Source organism: Oryzias latipes, chromosome 1, assembly GCF_053564925.1.
Source record: "Oryzias latipes strain Hd-rR chromosome 1, Olatipes_Hd-rR_3.1".
In the NCBI taxonomy this organism is placed as follows: Eukaryota; Metazoa; Chordata; class Actinopteri; order Beloniformes; family Adrianichthyidae; genus Oryzias; species Oryzias latipes.
In genome coordinates this window covers 10,642,108-10,664,486 of record NC_136237.1, presented here as the reverse complement: position 1 = coordinate 10,664,486, position 22,379 = coordinate 10,642,108, and the positions used below count along the sequence as shown (strand labels likewise).

The 22,379-nt window shown below is 43.5% G+C and overlaps 1 protein-coding gene across 2 annotated transcripts in view; it reads left to right on the top strand.

Moving 5' to 3' along the window:
- Positions 1-22,379, top strand: part of pkd1a (polycystic kidney disease 1a) — a 209,346-nt gene that overhangs the window by 167,292 nt on the left and 19,675 nt on the right. Inside the window, exons 11-30 of one of the 2 annotated variants that reach the window (XM_078950833.1) lie at positions 1,744-1,865; positions 1,944-2,094; positions 3,012-3,274; positions 4,276-4,644; positions 4,763-5,242; positions 5,313-5,444; positions 7,571-7,746; positions 8,199-8,329; positions 11,476-14,069; positions 14,211-14,405; positions 14,511-14,810; positions 14,886-15,307; positions 16,680-16,830; positions 17,798-17,950; positions 18,425-18,565; positions 20,499-20,820; positions 20,902-21,118; positions 21,554-21,713; positions 21,783-21,935; positions 21,997-22,141. In XM_078950833.1, coding sequence (XP_078806959.1) covers positions 1,744-1,865; positions 1,944-2,094; positions 3,012-3,274; positions 4,276-4,644; positions 4,763-5,242; positions 5,313-5,444; positions 7,571-7,746; positions 8,199-8,329; positions 11,476-14,069; positions 14,211-14,405; positions 14,511-14,810; positions 14,886-15,307; positions 16,680-16,830; positions 17,798-17,950; positions 18,425-18,565; positions 20,499-20,820; positions 20,902-21,118; positions 21,554-21,713; positions 21,783-21,935; positions 21,997-22,141 — 6,777 coding nt within the window. 2 annotated transcript variants of the gene reach the window in all.

Sequence of the window (22,379 nt, the reverse complement as noted above, 5' to 3'; positions counted from 1 at the left end):
TGTCTGTGGAAGATTTGTGCCTATTCAGATGTTTGGTAATTGAATTTCTGACAATCAGGATCAGAGGATTTTTATTTTTTCTTCAGTTTTAGATCTGTTGACATCAGATCTCTGTGGGGAGATGGGCGGTTAAGGCTCATTACTTTCCCAAAAGAGCAGAGTTCTTGCGGTTTTTTTAACTTTTTTGGAAGATGATGTCAACTTTGAAAAACTTTCTGCTCAAATTGGAGGGAATTAAATTAATCAGACTTTCCCCAGCTGAGGGTCCAATGTCCTTGGCGTTCCCAAGAGCCTCAGTAGGCTGGTTGTTTGGCTTTCCTGTCTCTGATTTCAGCTGAAGCTCATGCCCTCCTCTGTACAGTCGCAGAACCTGGCAGCCCCAATGAGGCAGCAGCTGCTTAAGGCAGTAACACGGGGGTTCCCCTGACACACTGTCCCTCCATCCCACAGCATGTGTACCTTGTTATGTATTGTGCTGTTTTTTGTACTATTGGGGTTCTGTTCCCCGACGTGAGCAGAGTGGAGACATTTTTTATTTTTTTACCACCACTTTTTGCTATCTTTACACATATAATCCTCCTTTTAAGCAAATTTGTTGCACGTGTATACTTGTTTCAATGACAAAAAAAATTAAATTCAGTTCAGTCAAACTCCACTTGCTGATTGTAAAAAATGCACCCTTATTTTCTAAACTTCCCTTATTTGGAGTTTAAGGAAGTGTTCAGTGAAGTCAATCCCACTTCTTTTCTGTCTTAAAGACCATTCAGTTATACCATGCTTCCTAGTATCAGTTTCCCTTGAGGCCGGCCGTACTCTTTGTCAGACCCTTAACATGAAACTATCCCAATAAGTTGATAGCTGCGGGTTTGTGTTGCCCTGTGATAGGAGTATCCTTGCAAGTTATCTCCCAAATTATCTTTATGTGCTAAGAGAGCTATGATCCAGCGTGCTTACCTGCGCCCATTCTTCCAACTTTTACTGCCGTCATGGTTTACAAGGTACCTTGGCCATCCATGAGGTCAGATGTTTGGGAATATGTTATGGCTTGACCAATTTGTGCTTGAACAACAATTTCTATCTTACGCCTTACGTGACTTCTACATTCTTCCGGCCAGCCGTGGTCCCAGATCTATCTGGATTTTGTTACTGGCCATCCTATGTCACATAGTTGTCCTCATACTGGTGGAATGTTCTTCTTCCAGAATGGTGCATTTCATTCCCCTTTCCAGATTACAATCCTTTGTTAAAGAGTCTACTGAGGTTTTGCTGCCATATATTCTGAAGGGCCATGTTTTACCCAAAGACATCTGTTTTGTCCTCAGTTGATTGCCAAGTTCTGGCCAGAGTTTTTCGATCTTCACTTCTTCTCACTTTTTCTTTGGCCCAGTCTACTGTTGTTTGGGTTTATCAGTCCTGGAGGAGAGCTTCAGGTCCTGCTACAGACACTAGACATTTACAAATGGTGTGTAGACACTATGAAGCCTCCATCTCCACGTGTGCAAACTCTGTTTAAGACCTCTTATGGTCTATTAGTAGTGACTGTTATGGTTACTTAAGTACAATGTCCTGACTGAATATGTATCTTTAAATGTCTTCCCTATAATATGCTGGAGTTATTGTTTGTGAAATTGCTGAAAGAAGGAGGAACATTGTTCCTTTTTTGTGTCATTATGTTGAAAAACTCAATAAACATAATTAAACACAAAAACCCAGGTGTGACATCCTCCCTTCTCTGTCCCTTAGTTCGTGTTCAAGATGGGGGAGTTTTCATTCTGGGAATGCCAGTGTTTCCTACACACAGTCCTTTGCACCTTGCCTCAGCCATTTTATCTTCGGCTCCACAACCCCCTAAGAGTGCAATAGAGGTAAGAAGGAGACTTTTTTATGCTTTCTTTCGTAAAAGCACCGCTAAAACCCCCCACCCACCCTGTGTTCGGCCTCAGATGCTCCTGTTTCCAGCGCTAAGTTTCCTTCAGGAGGGGCGTCTGTCTTCGCTGGAGTTTGTCACCCAGGAGCTCAGCTCCCAGGTGCAAGTACGATTGCAGATCTTTAGACCTCACTGCCCCCACCAGAAACAACACCTGCTGCTGCCTGGTGAGTCACAGCAGATTAACACAAATGCGCATTGGAGCATGCACATCCAAAACAGGTGTTAAAATACAGACACCCACCCAAACACACACAGACACATACTCATTTGAAGCTGTTTTATTTATTTTTTAAAACTCAGAAATTACAGAAAAATGTGAATGATGTGCAGACATGTATGAAGCCAGGAAAGTCTCATAATTCAGAAATGCACACAGTCTGTGTCACAAATGCACACACTACTAATCACATCTGCAATTTTATGCAAACGTGCAATATAAATTTGGAAAGGCACACTAACAGTTTCACAAATGCACACCCTGTATTTACAAACACACGCATTGTGTTTACACATGCACACTAAATGTTTCACAAATGCCCAATAAGTGTTTCTTACTATATGCTTGCTGTTTCTCACAAATGTGCATGTTATGTTTCACAAAAACACAATAAATGTTTCATAAATGAACAGTAGTTGTTTCAAATACGTAATTTTTAGAGACACTTGTAATATGAAATCACAGATCATGAGAAGTGCATTTACAAACCCCTCCTCATTTTTGAATCTTCCCACATTTGAGAGAGAAATCCTTCCTCCTTGCTTTCAAACTGATGGCAGAACTGTTCAGCAGTTGAAGGTACACGGCAAGCATGGCGGAAAAGTTATTGTTACATAGACAAGGCTTCTAGAAACTGACTAAGTAGACTCACCATCTGAGAGTTTCAGTTGAGTGCAAAAGCCCATCTGCAAAATATATTGTCCCATATTTATGTTTCAGTCTTGAGAAACATGATTTTAAATTTTCTGTCCTTCATTACGTTATTTTTGTTGTTATTCTTGTTAATGTTGTTGTTGTGATTGTTTTAATGATTGTTGATGTTCTCCAGTAGAACAGTTAAAAAAAATCTCTGTTGTGCCTTAGGTTGTGGGGGTCTAGTCTGCGCTCCTGTTGCAGTTTGTGTCCCAGATGACAGATCAAACGATGATCCCCCCTCCTGCCCACGTCTGGAGCAGTGGTGTCCCTTCCTCAGCAGCTGTCAGCCCCTATCAAGCCCATGCCATCCTTCCTCCTGCCAAAACTGCACCCATGCCCATTACCTCCCCCCTGGAATGTGGCGCCCGCTGTACATCCTGCAGAATGAGGTGGAGCTCCGTCTGCCCATTGGACCGTCTGCACACATTCTGGTGAGGTTTGCGCTGCATTCTTTCACTTTGCACTAGGGGTGTGACGATAACTGCATCACCGCACCTCATCACCGCACTTGTTTTTTTTTTTACTTGTTTTTTTTTAAGTTGTAATTATTAATTTCCATTGTATTCATGTCCATTACAAGCTGCGTGCATTTTTGAGTGCGCGAAGCGGCCGCCCGCCAGAGGATATTGTGTTGGGGGGGGGGGGGGGGGGGGGGGGGGGGGCAATAGTCAAGACACCCCGACTCTTGCTGCTTCATCACAGCGGTGATCAAAAATCCCACAACGTCACAGCTCTGCTCCAGAGAGGTTTAATTTAGAATCAATCACTGTTATTCTGGAAACCTTTTATGTCTGTTCTCCTTCACTCCGTAACGCCAAACATGAACGCGCACTGTTAGAGTGCATGAATATCACTACATGTTTTGTTTGGGAACTATTTTGTGCAGCACAAAGTTACGTGTCCGCATAAACAAAGGCGGGGCCTCCTGCCCCGCGTTCTTCATGGGTGTCAGGCTTCATGGCTACTGGAAAGGTGACAAAGTGTCAGCAGTCTCATTTATTACTGGGCCATATTTAATATTCTTAGAATATGTCTGTACAACAGAGAACAGGTGAAGCTCGCATGCAGCTTGAGAGCGGTCCGCTGCAGAAGAATCAACACGCAACCCCAACATACGTGTGCGCGCTCCTTCCTCCTACACACACCTGACATACATACACATAGTCATTCCACAACACCTATATGGTTAGTTCACTCGTTAGGTAGGTAGTAGTTAGTTCTTACTGTTATTTGTTAATAGAGAAAACTGCGTTGTAATTGTATTCATTTGGGCCGCGGCCGCCGGTGGATTTTGTGTTTGGCGGGGGGGTAACCCCCTGCTGGTTCATCACCGCGGTGATCAAAATCCCACACCGTCACAGCTCTAGTTTGGACTTTTTTTTTATGCAAAAGGAACTGAAGTTTTAAAGATCTTTGTTGTGGTTTTTCGCAGATCCAAGACCAGCTGGAGGACCTCCTGGTTTCTGGCGGGGATGTGATCGCCCTGCAGCATGACGGTGGCCCCTCCTCTCTGCTTCAGTGTCAGTCATCTGCTCAGTCTCCATGGGGACAGCCTATTCTAGCCCTTAACATGTCCAAGTGGTTCTGGACCAACAACACCAGACAGTCTGCAGATTCTTCAACAAACCCGCTACCTGACCCGGAGCTGGACTTGGAGGCTTTGCTGCAGGATGGAGTGGGCGGATGGCTGGAGGAGGCAGTGTGTTCAATCAGAATACTTTATGTGGGACACAGTAAGACACAACTGCATGGCGTGCAGCTATCCGCCGGCCTGCCCCAACCCGGACTTTACAGCCTGCTGGTAAGATCGGCTCTCGTGTCAGTACCCACAGTGCATTTTGCAAAAGAGCATGCGGGGGGTATCAGTTTCCAAGCACCTGGCGTGATTATATTTCTCTTCATGTCCAATATCTTCACAGGTGAGCTCCACTGGAGCATCATACCCGGCTTCAGCATCATGCTTGCTGCAGGTGCTGCCTCCTCTTGCCCTCACAGTCCTCCACCCCCCTTCACAAAATGGATCCATCTTCCTGCAGCCCAGCAGCACCCGGCTCCTCCTCCGCGTTCAGTCTCGATATGCAACAACCGCGTCACGCCGTGGCAGCAATCACAGTGTGAGATTCCAGTCTGAATGTCCATCTGAGTTTGCATTTACCACCCTTTGCCAACCTGTGTCCAGCTCTGAGTCTGGCCTTCCAGGCTCAGACCCCAGCCTGTTTGCGGTTCTTGATCTAAATCTGGCAGCGGAGGAGCAGAAGGGCTCAGTCCAGGTGGAGCTCCTGGCTCACAGTGAGGTGACAGAAGCCAGTCTGGTGGTACTGATTCAGTTGGAAGTGCCCCTCCAGGGGCTGCAGGTGGAGCCGCCCCCAGTTCACCGGGTGCTGATGGAGTCGGTTGTGGTAAGTGTGTTCTTTTTTTGTTACCAACAGCTGTACCAAGGCTGGGGTCTTACCTGGATCTCTGTTTCAGAGCTACACTGCTTCAGTGACTGAAGGCTCCAACCCCACCTTCAAGTGGACTGTGGATGACAAGCCCTACTTCACCTACTACAATTCTGTCCTGAATGTCATCTACCAACACGCTGCCACCTACAAGCTGACGGTTAGTTCTGTGTTTACTAAAATTAAAACGTCTAGTGACTGAAAAGAGGAAGAAAAGTTGAATGGCTGCTTTTCTATTGAATATTTGGACCAGTGATCTTAATAGAAGGAAATACTGATCATGTTTCTGGTGAACAAGAATAGCACAGAGATAAACATTGATGGGTGATCAATAGTATATGTCTCATTTAATAGAGACCTGTGCAACTGGCTTACCATTGACATCAAATGTGGGTTTCCACAACATCACTGAGTTTTCTATAAATGCTCTTTTTGAGTCCTGTTAATGTTGTACAGCTCCAATCCTTTGGTGATTTATTTGTGTGGCATTAAGTTATAGTCTTTCTTGTAATCAGTTCAGGCAGTGGATAGGTTGGTGTGTCATGACCTGCAGTCTTGAGCAACTGTTCTTGAGCGATTAGGAGTTGGTGTTTGACTCCTCTTGTATCTCTACCACTGCCCTTTTGTGCATTACTCATGGATTGATCCATGTCCCCACTTATCTTGGTTGCAGTGATGCCTGACATGAGCTTCCATGTTGTGGAGAAAAATGTTTTATTTTATTGACTGGTAGTTGGATGGGACTGCACCCTTTGAGGGATCCTTATGGATCAGAATTGTTTATCCTTCCGTTTGCCATCTGGGGTGAGTCCCTTCTCTTGGCAGCTGGTTCATTTGTGCTGCGAAGTGTTTGTGGAGTGCAGTGAGTTTCCTTAGCCAGTAGGCACATATCATGCCAGGATCTGGTGGTGTCCAGTTCTTCATACCTGAGGCTCTTTCTTGGATGTCTGCCACCATGATGGTGACTGGATTTTGCTCAGGGAGGTTGCTATGGTCTTTTCTCAGAGACACAAGCCATTGAACATTGTTGTTGCATGCTGCCTTTTTCTCCCAAATACTTTACCAATACTGTTCAGTTTCCAGCCTTTCTGTTTTTACCCTACCAATGAGCGTACACTTTCAAAGGTTATGTTGCGAAAAACCTAATTATCTGTCTGGCTTCATTGTCTCTTGTGTACCTCTTCAGTCGGCTGGTTAAGGCCAGCTGGTTAAGGCCAGGGGGCTTTGTTTGTCACTTTCCAGTGCTTCAGGTATGGGCATCTGCCTGTATCTATTGAACGCTTGCTTTTTCAATGCACCTCTCTGGGCCTCTGTCGGTAGACTCGCTTCTCTCCGTGCTGCCTGGATTTTATCCTTCAACCATTGCTTCCATGGTGGGTATTGTTTTGTGGCATCGTTGCTCTTGTAACCAGGTGTCTGCTGCTAAAGTAAACACACAGTACATTGGTTTCAGTGGGTGTTGTGATAGGAATTGCCCTCAATGCTTCATTCACAGTTTCCAAGTAACTTTCAGGAGGTACTTCCTTCAGCCATTGTAGTTTTTGTTCATTCTAGTCATTATCTTATCTTTCAGGTCAGTTGCCTCACTCATCGAATGGTTCAGTGGTCTCTCATTTATCACTAGAGTTGCGTTCAAAAATGTACCCATTATAGGTGAAATCCACAAAGTTGTGATAGCTGTTGCTAAATGTAGATGGTGGAAAACTGGGCTATAAGTTGCTTTGCAACAAGCCTTGATTGTGTGTTTTACTCCACATTTGCTGTAGGATTGATTAAGTCGTAATACTTCAACAGAACCTTGTTCTTGCATCTCGTCCAACTTTGCCTTGTTCCAGTAGCTCATTTCTTTCATCAAGGTGCTCTGGTTTTCCTGCGCCTGAGACAGTTCATGGATGTGTAGGTGTTTGAATGCATGTCCACTTCTCCAAATTGAATACTGTTACAGTGATCAGAGTAGGAACTACTGAAAACATGAATGTCTTCCAGAGACTTTTATTTTTGCTACAAGTAGAAGCTAGAAAAAGGTTGCCTTGACTTCAGACTGCTTTTGAAACTCCTGTCCACAGTTCTCAGTATGGTTAGGGGCCAACCCATTAAGACCACATTACAAGACAGGCTAAAGGGCCCAAACATAAATCATAGAACTGTGTTTCCAATTATACAGAGAATTGTCAGAGCCAGAGTTTAACTTAAATATTTGAGAATCTGGAGAACTTTTGCTGTAGAAAAGGAGGTTCAAAATTTCCCAGTTTCCATTTCAACACTATGGTTTTGGCATCCTTCCAGGTGACTGCCTCAAACCACGTCAGCACCCTCACAGAGCACTTCAACGTCACTGTAGACAGGCTGCAGCCCATGGCCGACCTCACTGTCTCTGGTGTGCCTGATGTAGTTCCTCAGGGCTCCAACCAGACTCTCACCACGTCTGTGCTGGTGGACATGACTGTGGCAGCCACATTTCGGTAAGAAGCAACCTGGCATCACGGTGAGGATGGCTGGCATATCATTCTTAGACTTGTGTCTCCAAATCTGCTCTCACTTCTTCACTCCAGTTTCCGGTCTTGTTCACCTCGTGTGCTATTATAACAGCAGCAGTAAGTCAGGAATACTTAGGTTTATAATCATGTGGTCTGAAGAGTGCTGACATGAATTTTCCTGCAGCTGCTGCATTTACTTTTTTCTCTCTCCTGCTGTTCATTTCAGCTCTGCAGCATTCCTTTTCTTTTACCTCGTCCTTACCTCCCTCCACCCAATGAGCTTCACCAGTTTCCATTTCTTCCAGTCCAAGCCTTGGACTGCTTTGTCAGCAACAAACTCTCACTTTCTTCTTTAAAGTGAGTTTTTGTGCTCAGCTTTGCTCAGAACCAGTTGGTGAACACCGTTTCTACAATCTCCCTTGTTTGCTCTGCTGCAGATGGTCCTATGGTGACGGCGGATATGAAGAGTTTGAGTTTGAGCCCCCGTATCCTCCATCCCTCCTCTGTCCAGACTCCCCCAATCAAGTCCTCCTGAGCAAAAATATCACCTATATCTATTCTCAGCCAGGTACACGCATTCTCACATTCTTATAAAGTCAGAAGCAAATATAAACCCTGACATTCAAGCAGACACAAGGACTATTTCAAGATTTGATACAAGATAAAATCATGAGTTTCAAAATGTTCATATTTTCTGGTTGGCTTAAAATTTGAGAATGGAAGTAAGAGGCTTGGCAGCTGAAGAGGAGCTGGTCATTGTCCATTTCTGTGTCTGTAGTTGTACCGGGCAACTTCTAGAGCCAGTCTGAACTAAGGCTGGGTTGATAAAATCAATTAATCAATCTGAATCAATCCAAGTTTGAGATCATTTATCAATCCATAAAAGTAGAGATCAATCTTTTATGCCTTTCCTTTTCCAGTGACCTAACGTTACTCTTGTGAGATTTTGTGAGATTTGGTAATTTGGACATTTTACTCTCTTTGAACAATTGTAAAACTACCAGACAGTTTGCAACAGACAATCGGAAGGTTCATGAAATATTATTAATATATTTTGATACATCTGCAGTGTAATATTAACATTAACAGCAGTAAAGTCAAAGTCCACTAGCTTGATGCCAACATATAATAGAATTTTCCATAGGATGGCTAATGCTATCGGTTGACCTAAACATACGTTGCTGACAAAATGAACAGCTTTATATACTCACAGGCAGGCATTTTCCAAACTCTTTTAAGGAATTTTATTTAAATAACCGTTTGTAGCCTAAAGCAGTGAAGCAGTGGTCTCAAGCCCTTTTCACGCCGTGAACCGGTTTAGTGTGAGACAATGTTTTCCCAGACCGGTCCGAACAGGGCCAAAGTAGGCATGTAATATTTTTTAGCTTCTGGTTTCTGAAAAACCTGTTTTTTATGTTAAAATCTTACTTTGAGAAATTCTGTTTAAAAAAAGTCTAAAAACATTAGTGGTTTCTTTTGCAGATTTCGAGGATTTGGTAAGGGAAAATTGTTGATTTGAAGAATTTGTTTTATTTATCAAAATTCAGTCAAAGCGACATTACAGTTTCTTTTACATAGAATGCCATCATAACGTTGAGAACTCAACCCAGGCTTATATCATCTTTCAGAGCAAAAACATTTTTCATATTTAGTTTTTACATAATTCCTAAATTAATGTGTATTTATTTTTAACACAGAAACATTTCCTGTGTAATTCACGCCTAATCTCCCTTTAACAAGTTTCCTCAGATCAGAAACATCTTCAGCAGGTCGGCAACTTTATTTGAATAAATCTTTATTCTCTGTAAAATGTTTGCGGTTGGTTTAAATTTAGACTTTGTGATGAAGATGAGGATGTCAAAGTGGGTGCTAACAACTGGATGCTAACTTTAGCTGTGACCTACTTTTAAGGTGTGATGGATAAATAAAGCAAAATAAAATGGAACAACCGTTGTAAAAACTGATATTTTCTAAATATCATAATATACATGAATCCACCGAGTCTGCATCTTTAATATATGTTTATGTGAAACATTTGAAAATCAGTCACTGCGTATCGGGCAGATGGAGCGGCTTCTGGTGTGTGAGAACTCTCCTGGTTTTGCCTAAAAACAGCAACTTTATGTTTATTTAAAGTCGTAGACCCCTGTTCGGTTTCCTCATTGGCTCTTTTCTCCCGAAAGAATCTTTTCAAATACGTTTTTTGTTTGTTTTTTTAATTAGCTATGTAGCTTTGGTCATCTAACTTAGCAACACGAGCAGCTGCTTAAAGTCACATGAAGCGTCAAGACAGACGGATATGGTGAACAGAATCCAAGAGTTTTTCAAACAAAACTCCCTTCAGTATCAGAAGATTAACAAAACAGAAATAATAAAAGAAAAAAACTGTATGCATGTATTTTTCCGTCTGCGGCCCATGGTACCAAGTGGCCCAGAGACTTGTACTGGACCACTGGTCTAAAGCACTGTTTCTTGCAAGCTCCACCTAGTGGCCAAACTGAAACGCCCTCCAGGAGAAGCAGAGCATTTATTTTTGTTATATGAGTCGGTTCAGAGCATTTACAATGTTAACGATCTGCACATTTCTGTTGGAGCTTCTCTGTTTGAGAAACCATGTAACAAAGTATGGTCTTAACAATCTCATTGGTTTACTACTTCACCAGTAAATTTTACAGTATGTGAACTGTATCAGATTAATATGAATATCAAAACAAATGTACCGTAAATTATTATTGTATTTCTATACATATATGTCTAAATGTGTAAACTGTGTAAATTCAAAATTTAATAACTAGGCTCTGGTGAATCGAAGCAATAGCCCTAGTCTGAACGTGACTTCATTAAAGAGTTTGCTCTAAATGGACTTCCTATGTTTATAAATAGTTTAAAGTCCCCCTCCGAGGAAAACTATGTTTTTATGAGTTTTTGACATGTACGTGTTGTAATTTTCATACGAAAGAAAAAAAGAGTAATACAAATCAATTCATTTTTGCATTTAAGTATTTCTCCTTTTAAATCGCTTTCAATCAAACTGTCGCAAAGACGCTTGGTTTGAATTAATGAGTCATTGTGATATGACAATCACCCAGGAGCGCATGCGCATTGCGCAAGCTCCCTGATGTGCTCCGCCCAGCGTGCACAAGCTCAGGTGCTGCAGTGCCTGTACGTATTTGAAAGGCTGGGTCCTATGATCACCTTATTTTACATAGGTCACTCCAAATAACGAGTCATAGCAGCCAAAAATGCATAATAAAAAAAATCATGTATAAGTCACATTTTTGGGAGAAAATTATTTAACAAAATACAATACCAAGAATGGACATTTCATATTGAAAGGAAAATCATAATAACAGGATTGATAACCAATATAGACTGAGTATCTGCATGCTTCCCTACTGTTAAACAATAATGCTTATTTAGCTTCATGAAACATTAGAGAAATCTACTATACTAGGACAACATATGTATATAATGTAACCATAGCATACAGAACATAATGAGAAGTCAAATTAACTCTTTATATCACTTCAGATCACTAAATTTATTGACTCCTTTATGTAAGACTAAGCAGCACTTCTTCCTTGGTGTTGCTGTTAGTAGCAAATACTGATACACATTCTGCTACCTATAAAATATGTTATTTGGTTTTAACTCAGACATGAAATATTTGACTGAAAGTATTCACTAACTGTTTTTCTGCCTCTATCCTCACAGGAATATACACTGCCCAGGTGTCCGTGTCAAATCGTTATGAGAACATCAGTCAGACTATCAACATGAGTGTCTACAGCATCCTGACCCGAGTGGATTTGCAGACAGAGCCGCAGCTCCTCCTTGTGGGAAAGTCGGCTGATTTTGAGGCTCATCCTCTGCCTTCGCCATACGGCATTCACTACACGTGGCATTTTGGAGACGGTTCTGCCCTGCAGACAGGCCGCCGGGTGGCACACACCTTCAAGAAAAGCGGCCCCTTCCGCGTCTGTGTGTCGGTTAACAACACCATCAGCTCCAATGAGGCCTGTGCTAAGATGTTTGTGTACGAGGAGATTGAAGACCTGACAGCTCAGAGCTCTTCCCCCACGGAGCTCAACACTTTCACTGAAGTGTCAGCTCGTCTGGGTTCTGGGAATAACATCACATGGTCATTTTCCATGGGTGACGGCTCTATTTACACAATGTCGGAAAGCCATATGAGGCACAAATACATGAAAGAGGGCAACTACACGGTGAACGTGACAGCCATTAATGCTGTAAGCTCTGGCTGGACCATCCTCCAGGTCCATGTGTTTGTCTTCCAGGTCATAAGGATGGAGCCCTCCGGATGTGTTCAAGAGCGGACGGCTGTCAACTTTCAAGCATGGATTTCTGGAAATGCATCAGTGCATCTTCATCAATGGAGCTTTGGGGATGGAAGCCTCAATGAGACTCACCAAGGACTTCCAAGGGTGTCGCACACCTATCAGAGGAGCGGCACCTATCACCTCTCCCTTCTACTTTCCAGTGGAGTCAACCAGGCCACTAAGGCAAACTTCTTCAACTGGGTGTGTGTGCAGCCAGTTCTGACAAAGATAAGCTTTAACCCAGAGAAATCCTACTACGCTGTTGGGGAGGAAATAGTCTTCCAAGCTAAAGCAGAGCCTGAGTTTAACTACAGCTACAAGTGGGACTTTGGCAAAGGAGAAGACCTTGTGGCTCATGGGTCTTCAAAAGCTGTGACAGTTTATAAAGAAATAGGTTCCTACATTGTGACTGTGTACATTTTCAATAACATCTCTGCCAGCAACAGCAGCTCTGTCATCAAGGTTTTCATGCCCATTGGACCCATTTTTGTTCAGCATAACGGCACCAAGTCCAATAACCTAACACTAGGAGATGTGTACTCTTTTAGGACTTCTTCTTTGGCCACCAATGTCACATACACCTGGAATTTTGGAGACGGACAGATACTGACAGGCCAGAACGTTCTTCATGTCTACAATACTTCTGGGAACTTCAATATTACACTGAAAGCAAATAATATAGTGAGTGAGAATGACACTATTCTTCCTGTTGCTGTGCTTGCTCCAGTCCGTGGGTTGACCATAAATGCCAGCTCGGTTAATGTACCTCTGAATGCCTCAGTGGACTTTGAGGCCCATGTGGAGCAGGGGGACAGACTCCGGTATTCATGGATACTTTGTGATCACTGCACCTCAATCCCAGGAGCCAGCACCATGTTCTACACCTTCCGCTCTGTTGGGACTTTCAACATCATAGTAACAGCAGAGAATGATGTGGCATCAGAGCAGGCCAGCATTGTTCTGTTTGTTCAGCGTGAGCTGGAGGGACTGCAAATTATAAGAGAAGAAATCAAGGAAGGCAGCGACTGGAACCGTTGGTGTTATGCTACTAATCGTGTTCTTCACCTCCAAGCAGGGTTAAAGGAGGGAACCAACATGACTTTTCTTTGGCAAATCACCAAGGAGCAAAACTCGTGGAACGAAAGTGGGAAGACAGTGGAGCTGAACTTCTCCTATCCAGGTCCATGCGATGTTGTCCTGTGGGCGGCCAACCGCCTCGGCCAGCTGTCCACCAATAGAACCATCCACTTCATTGAGCCAGCTGGAGGCGTATCTCTGCACATCAACACAAACCCAGTTGCTGTTGGGGCTTTAACAAACCTGACAGCACTGGTTAAACAAGGTTCAGAGCTCCAGTATCGCTGGTCCAAGGAAGACTGTGACCTGCAATGGACCAAGCCCAGCTTGACCCTCAGCTTCAACAGACCTGGATATGAGCAAGTCACAGTTGAGGTCTTTAATGAAGTCAGCTCGGAAGTTGTGTCAGTGGTTGTCCATGTCAGGGATCTCATTTCTGGGTTGAATTTTACTGCCACCAATGTGACTGAGCAGGGTTTTGCAATGACAGGTGTCAGCGTCTCCCTGCAGGGGAAAGTTGAGAAAGGAACCAGTGTGGAGTGGACGTGGCTTTTGGATGGAAAAGTCATGACAACAGGGTGGCAGACATCCGTAACCTTCCATGAGCCAAAGTCAGTCATCATTACTTTGAGTGCAGCCAACATCATCAGTAGACAAGTGGTTTCTCGAGAGTTCATTGTTCAGGACAAGATTCAGGGTTTGGCGCTGAAGGCTAGCAAGAAGCTGGCAGCAATCAATGAGAGGGTGGAGTTTAACATTTCCATGACTTCAGGCACAGACGTTCAGCTGATCTTCAGTGTGGGTGGAGAAGCCAAGGTCATTCCTTTCACCTACACCCACGTCTTCACCAGGGTGGAGACGTACATGGTGAACATCACTGCTCTCAACAAGGTAATGTAAAAACACCAGAGAAACTTCAGATCAACCACCTTCCATAATATTTTCCTCCTCAATAGCATCTAAGTCTTATTATTAAATCATTACATCACACATACAGACCTGACCTGTTTTTTTTTCTTGGTAAAATTCTAGGTGAGCTCTGACTGGCTGAAGTTCCAGGTGGAGGTGATGGAGCCAGTGAATGGGCTTGCTATCGAAGGACTCTGCAAGGCAATTCCTGTAGGTGTGAAGAAGTGGTTTGTGGCCAGCGTCATAAAGGGCAAACCGGTCAGCTTCATCTGGAATTTCGATCTGAACCATCACAAGGCATCGCGCTGGGGCAAAGAGGTCTGTACACTTTCAGCCACTGTCCGCAGAAACACCACAGCATAGCATAGCATACGGTTTAACGCCATAATGTCTTAATGACCCCCCCCACCCCTCAAACCCCAGGCACACTACACTCCTGAAGAGCCAGGTTCATTGACCATCCATCTGAGGGGCTTCAACAACCTTAAGGGTCAGAACATAACCAAACACATTCAAGTTCAACACCTTCTGAGGACGGCCAGCCTTCACGCTGAACCACGCCACACTTTCATCAACAAGACAGTGAACCTGAGTGCCTCTGTTACACCTAAATCCAGCCAAATGAAGTGCTCGTGGGACTTTGGTGACGGCTCCACGCCGGCTTACACCGATGGCACATCAGTGGTTTACGTGTATAGAGAGCAGGGACACTACCTGGTCCAGGTATGGCGATCAGGATGCCCTTTTCTCGCTGCTGTTTTTAAAAAACCTGATTTGACCTTTTTGCATCATGTTTAGGTTAACTGCAGCAACCTGGTGAGTTGGGTTCTGGCCCATGTGGAGGTAAACATCACTGTGCTGGAGTGCGAAGAGCCAGAGGTGCAGATAGCGCAGACGCGCTTGGTCATATGGCGCTCCCAGCCCATCGTGGTGGAGGCCAACGTGGACTTGAAAGGCTGCATTCGTTACGGGCCGCAGTATCTGTGGCAGCTTTTTCAGACGTCCTCCTGTAAAGGTGGGGTAATGAAAGGGGAGCCCCTGACCCCCGGCTCAAGCAGAGAGGTTTACCTGCCGGCAGAGGTGGATGTGCAGCAATTGCAGCTGTCCCTACCAAAGATGACTCTGATGGCTGGAAACTACAGTTTAGTGTTTTCTCTGTCCTATGAAGGCGTGCCGCTGAAGAAGGCCGCCTGCCTGCAGCTAAGCGTCAAGGCCGCCAAGTGAGTAGAAAATGATGCCTCTGGTTTCATAGGTTGTGAGGAGATAGGTTTTTGTCTTCACGGACTGCTCTGAGGTTTATTTTTCAGGAAAATGTAAAAGATTGTGTTTTTTACTTTTGAAATGTTTCAGCTGTCATCTGCAGTCTTCCTCAGAACTCTCGGGCCTTCATTTTCCCCTCAAACCAAAGCAGCTATAACAAACCAAAAGAAGGAAAAACATTTTTACTTTATTGATGCTTTGGCTGTGGCTCTCTTGGCTAAATGTGAAATAAAGGAACCCTTATCTTTTTAAAGTGGGCAGGGCAACCACATAGCAGTGCTCAACATTCAACAGTCAAACAACACACCCCATTTGTATAATTCACTGTGTGTTGAGAAAATGAACTGCTTTACACTGAAGTAAATGGAGACCACTTTGATTGGGGAGCAGGACCCTTTGGGAAGAAACTGAAAGTGTTTGTGGAAAATTACTTTGCAGCTGTTTTTTAATGTGATCTTTGACAATTTTGGAAACATTCGACACATAAACGTAATTACTTTTTGAACATAAAATTGAAAAATAAGTTTATATTATGCTGTATCCAAAATTCAATCGATACACTGCCTGTATCGCTGTTTTACTCAGTGCACTGTATTCTGTGTCCTGATTGGCTGTAGACCTTGTCAATCATTCTCCTCCATGTCGTGTGTTGTTTTTTTAGGAATGCGTTCAGTTTGCCACATTTACACGTATTTTTGATCACAATCAGATGTTTTTTTTACTGGAATTATTTACTGGACTTATTTTTCTATAAAGGTTTGAACTTTAAGAGTTTAAACAAGAGAGAAAAGTGTAAAAATGTTCATGTCTGTCTGAGGAAAGGGTATAAAGTAAGTAGTTGAGTTGTACAGCCTTAAAACATTTTTAATTCTACTTCTTGGATTTCACCTTTTGAATGTATTTTTAGAACTTAACACACTGTGATAAACGGGGGAACACTGTATAGCTATTCCAAAACGGACAATAAAGATAAGACAGAAGACAAAAAAGGGCGGGGTCTGTTAGGTTTACCATGTCAAGGAGAAACAGCTGTTGGAGAATCAACAACCATGTGACTCTTCTGAGAAAGACTGCAGATGACAGCCTAGACATGTCAAATCTGTTATGTAATTGTGTTAAAAATGAAGCTCAATCTAAGATGTTTCAAGGCAAAATGAAGCAGAAACTTTTTCAAACTATTGGTACCGCTGCACCTTCTCAAGCTCAACTGAAATCCACAATGTATCCGGTACCAAAATATCTTCCCTGGAAAGGTCTTTTTTTTACTTGTGTTTGTCTATCCCAGTGTTTAATGCAAGCAGTTTCAAGTATTTGTTCATATTTGCACGCTAGATTGAAGCCCATCATAGAAGGAGGGACATACAGGGTTTGGTCCCGGACACAGGACCTGCAGCTCAGCGCTGAGCAGTCCTACGACCCCAACATGGACCCAGACAGCCAGTCCCTGCTCCACTACCACTGGGAATGCCAAAGTACCTCAAAGGTGAGGGGGGGGGGGGGGGTATTCTGTTTTCATAGAGAGAATGGAGGGATTTCCAAAAAATATTCAACCTAAATTCATGACAGAGAGGACTCCTATTAGAGGTGTTGGTTTCTCTGACCACGGCAATGCAAGAGAAGAAACTGTTTCCTCTGCAGGAGAAGCAAGAGCCCAACTTAAGGCAGGAAGGGTGTGTCCACCATCTTTCAGAGGTTCAGATACTTTCGAAGGGTGGGGAGATTCTTGGGGAATGGCCCGATGGATGTTTTCTTAAACTCAGGAAGGCCTCGCATCAGAGAGGTCCCCTCACAGACTTATGTGCACAGATGTTTTGTGCACGATTTTCTGTTAACAGAAAACCAGCATTAAACAAAAAAAATGTGTTCTTCACAGCCACATATTTACACATCCACAAATATACACGCACACAAGTGGAAACACATGCACTAAAGTCACATGCGTGTGCACGCACAACTGCACACAAAAGTCATGTGCATGAGCACATATACACACACAGGAGCACATAAAAATCATAAAAATGTGCACACACCACAACAGACATGCACACACTAAGGCACAAACACAAAACACACATGCCCACGGACACAGGTGCTTACACGAGTGCACACAAGTCCAAGAAAAGCAGGTGCTGATGTGCTCCTGCATGCAATGCTGCTTCTGACCTTTGGGATAAACATCTGTAGATTCCAACAGATTCACCTGCTGCTGCTCTGAATGTAGAGAACAGCCTGACATTTAAATGTTTTAAGTGCTTTTCTGCTGTTTACTGATGGACAGTTTATCTGTAAAAGTATAAAGTTTTGGTAGCATGTGACATTGAAGTTAGACCTCCAGAGTGCCCCTCATGAACTGCAGTCCGGTCCTGTAATAAGTTTCTATTGTAACACCTCAGAATTGTTTCTGTTCCTTCCTACCAAATCCTAACAAAGAGCTCTGGATCTGTTTGCAGGGGCCAGAGCACTGCTCCACTCTGAACTTTGGCCTGGGTTCCAGCGGTCCTGTGCTGGGAATCTCTGGCTCAGAGCTGGAGGCTGGTGTGGAATACACCTTCAAACTGACTATAAGCAAAGATGGTGTGGCGCCAGAGTCCAGCACGCAGACCGTAAGTGAACATTTGGCCTTGGCTGAGTGACTGGAACTTATGTTTTCTTGTAGGTCTTGGACCTACAAGAAAACCTTTCTTGTAACCCCTGGGGGATTCAAGTATCTGACACATAGCTCACATAACTTCAGTTTTGGTTGTTTGCTGCACAGGTTTGACTGTATTTAATGAAAAAGCTGCTGAGGTTCCTCCACAAACAGGGGGATGCTTTTGGATAAGTCAGAAAACCTGAAGTTTGGCTCTGTTTCTGATATTTTGACGTCCTACCAGCCATCTTTCTATTGCTGCTCCTACTTTTTGTTGTCTGTCATTTTTTTGTGTTGCTGGCCTATGAAGAGCCCATTGTACGTCTTGGACCCGACACTGTTCTTCAAGTTCTGCTTTGTAACCTGAATAAAAGATCCTTTCCTTTCCCATGCAACGCCATCTTTTAATAATTGTGTCTGTGTGTGTTTGCATGTGTGTGTAAGACAGGTGCTTGTGCAGAATGGCGACATTCCCACCGTGTATTTGGAGTGTGTGTCTTGTAAGGCTCAGTCCATTTATGAGGTCAGCCAGAACTCCTACGTCTACCTAAAGGGAATCTGCTCAAACTGTGGGGGCTTCCACCACGGGGTAAACACAGACACACACACACACACACCCACACACACACACACACACGTGCACATACCCTTATGCTGTCAGACTGAACTCAAACAATAATAGCAGTTCTTGTGTTTTTCTTTATAATGCTAAAATTGCACCACCTTCCGGTTGACAGCAAAATAAAAATAAAGAAAGTGATGGTTTCTTTACAGGTGCAGCTCTTTTCAGGAAGTCAGGTAGAATTCCCCTGAGCTGGAGGCAATGACAGTCTATGAGAACTGGGCTGAACAACCCCTCCCCCTCCAGATAGGAAGTACTCGTCAAAATCCCCTATACTTCTATTGAGAAATAAACAGCTTTCTATGACTTAGTCATTATATTCGTCAGAACAACCACACTTGCTATGATGTCTTTTATTTATGGAAGCATATGAGCCTCACAATTTAAAATAAAAGTCAATACTGGAAATGCTTTTTCATTTTACCAATAAAGCTGCATCGATGACTCAAACATAAATTAAAAATCAATCCGCAAAACGGCATTCTCTTTTTCTTCTTCAACACGGCTAATTCTGTCACTTGATTAAAATGATAAAGAAAATGGTATTTGACATTTCATTTTCAAAACGTTCTCTAGTAAATGTGTAGCAGAATTCAATTACAAATATCTAATTTGACAATTAAAATGGATTAACAGAAATGCTTAATCATTTACACAATGTAACTGCATCAATTAACCAAAAAAAAAAAAAAAATCAATCCTCCAAAATGCTATTTCATTTTCTACTTCACCACCGCTCTTTCTGTGACGTAGATTAAGGAAAAATGCAACGAGGGGATGCATTTTTGTTTTTACATACACCGTTCATAAACCATTTCCAGTCAGTCAGCAGTCAGTCAGCTGGGCGATGACGTGGGTGCTCACTCTTCTTCTTCTGTCACTACTGTGTGTATTTGGCTTCATTGTGAAAATGAAAAAGCATTTTCAGTATTGACTTTTATTTTATATTATGAGACACATATGCTTCCATACTTATTAACATGTTCTGGCTAATTCAATTTTTTTCCCATATTTTTGCTGTAGCACAAGTTATTCAGGTCATAAACGGACCAATCAGATGTCTCAAAAAAGTTTAAACGTTCAAAGCATTTTATTAACAGATTGTCCTGAGTCTGCTTTTAGTGGAAGGGGTGTGGCCTACTGGCATACTCACTCCTGATTGGAGAGAGAGGTTGCCATAGTGTAGACGATAAAAGCGAGCTCATTTAGGAAGCTGTTTTTTTACATGGCGCGCGCTTCGTACGAGGCCAGCAGCGCCTTTGAAAAGCCATGATGCTCCCCCTATTGCACAGTTTACAGCAGAGCATGAAATATGATGGTTGCTGCTTTCTGTCTTTGTAATAAAACGCCTCATCTGTTAATACAAAAGTATCTTTCTGTAATCTCACTGTGAATCATCAGTACATAAACAATAATGTTAAAATAAACATGTAACCAATAAACATAACTAACAAACATTTACTAATAGTATATATATATATATATATATATATATATATATATATATATATATATATATATATATATATATATATATATATATATATATATTATAGGTAGATCTTCAAGACATTGTCGATTCAAAAGTAGCTCACACGCCAAAAAAGTGTGAGCACCCCTGGTTTATTGCAACAGACAAGAATGGAAATGTTTACATTATTTTCAGGTCTTTAATTAACTAAAATATTTGTAGATGAACGCATTTATTTTCATCCAAAGCAACCAGCAGGGTTTCTGCTGTGTAGAGACAGTGTTTGTGTCTGGCCCTAAGAAACAGCAACTCTGAAGCCTGGGATTTGAACCCCTGACCATCGTTTAGAGAGCTGTAAACCCACTAAACTACAGCCCTGTAGAAACCAAACTTTCTTCTGACCGTTCCTTTGTCTCCTTCGACTGTCAGCGCTGGAGCGCCGTGACGCTGCACAACGAGACTCTGGTCCTGGACTCGTCCTCCACCACCACTGGCAGTGACGGCATGAACCTGGTACTGCGCCAGGGGGTCCTAAGAGACGGGGACTCCTACGTCTTCACCCTGCATGTGACTGACAGCAGTCTGGATGGGGAGGGGGCTGCCTCCATTATGCTGCACTACAACTTGCCCCCTGAGGGGGGAGAGTGTCACCTGAGAGGGGGAGGGGAGTCGGGGGTGCTGTATGGGGATGGGACCACTGACGGGTGGAGGATTCGGACTCTGCAAGACCGGGTCCACTTCAACTGCTCAGGTGAGTGATCAAGTTCTGGTGATAAGTTGCTGATTGAGTCTTTTAAACACCTTTCTTGTGATCATTGCTCCCCCCTCAAAGGTTACAGAGACCTGGGTGTGTCTGAGACCCCCTTCCTGTACAGCCTGCTGGTTACGCGCTGCAGAGAGGAATATTGCGAGGACTTCTGCGTCTACAAAGGCAGCAATCAGGAACACTCCGCCTTCCTGCCCCCGGGCTTCAGCTCAGCCCAACACCGCGTGGCTGTGTCCATTACAGTGGAGGACCACCAGGGGGCCGCCAACACTGCGCTGAATAAGTGAGCACTCCTCCTGTAGTAGTTCCTCAACAGAGGGTAGTTTTTGGAGATTTAAATGCTTCTTATGTATTTTGCAGCCTTAAAGTCCTACGTATATGTTCAGGAACTCTCCCCCCCCCCCACACTGAAATACTACAAATAGGATTGATCATGAACCGGATCCTGGTCATGATTTGCAAAAACTCTAAACCGAACCAAGTTTATTTGTCAAAGTTCTTGTTAAACTGACTTGTTTTTCTCGAAATGCGATACAGCATCTTGCAAAAATTTCAAACGATACCTGAAGAGTCTTTATTTTTACCTACATTTCACGAATCACATCAACCTATATTTACCTACTTGTCATGGTTAATCTCAAAATAAGAAAACAAAGACTCAGCAGTTTTGAAGTTAGTGTTCTGGCTTGGACCAAAAGTGCTTCTTGTTTGTTTCCAGGACCATAGAGGTGTGGCTGCCTGAACCCCCTCCTGAGTACACCAGTCTCCCTCACTGGCTGTCTGAGCTGACGGACAGCCAGCTTAAGAAGCTGCTGGAGCAGGGAGACTCACAGAAGGTCAGAGAGCTGTCGCTGGCTCTCATCACAGTGCTAAATGAGGTGAGTGCCCCCCCTCGCGTGTGTCTCAATCAGCACAGCAGGCCTGAAACACTTGTCTTCTGTGTTCAGTATGAGCAGAGCAGGGAGTCAACACGCGTGTCCAGGGAGGAGCACGGTTACAGAGTCCGAGTCCGCAGCAACATCACCCGAGCTCTGACTTCTCTGGATCTGTCCACCGTCAGCGACATCCAGCAGACCTCTGCAGCTCTGGCCCAGTGCACGGTGAGGCCAGTCTTTGGGGGGGGGTTTGAAAACCACCAGTCTAAGACAGCGTGTTTTTCAGGCTGTCAGTCGAGAGTTTATCTGCGAGGAGTGTCAGAACATCACTTTAAACAAGCTGGAGTCCATGCTGGAGATCCTGCAGACTGACACCAAGCAGGGTGTTGTCACCCCTACTGAGATCGGAGACAACATTTTGAACATAATGGGTGAGAGGCAGCCTATGGGAAACTGGGGACCCCAGTCATCATGGATGACCAGGGTGGGGCCTTTTCTTCTTGTTCTTTTTCTACAGTTTGCTAGCTCATGTGCACCACATACAATTGGAAGAGCCATTGTGCATAATCCCTAAGTGGTGCAAACACTGTTCCAGGGTTTTCCCTTTACAGCTCTATAAAACTTAGTGTTGTATAATTACAAAAAACGCAATCATTAATTTCGCATCTA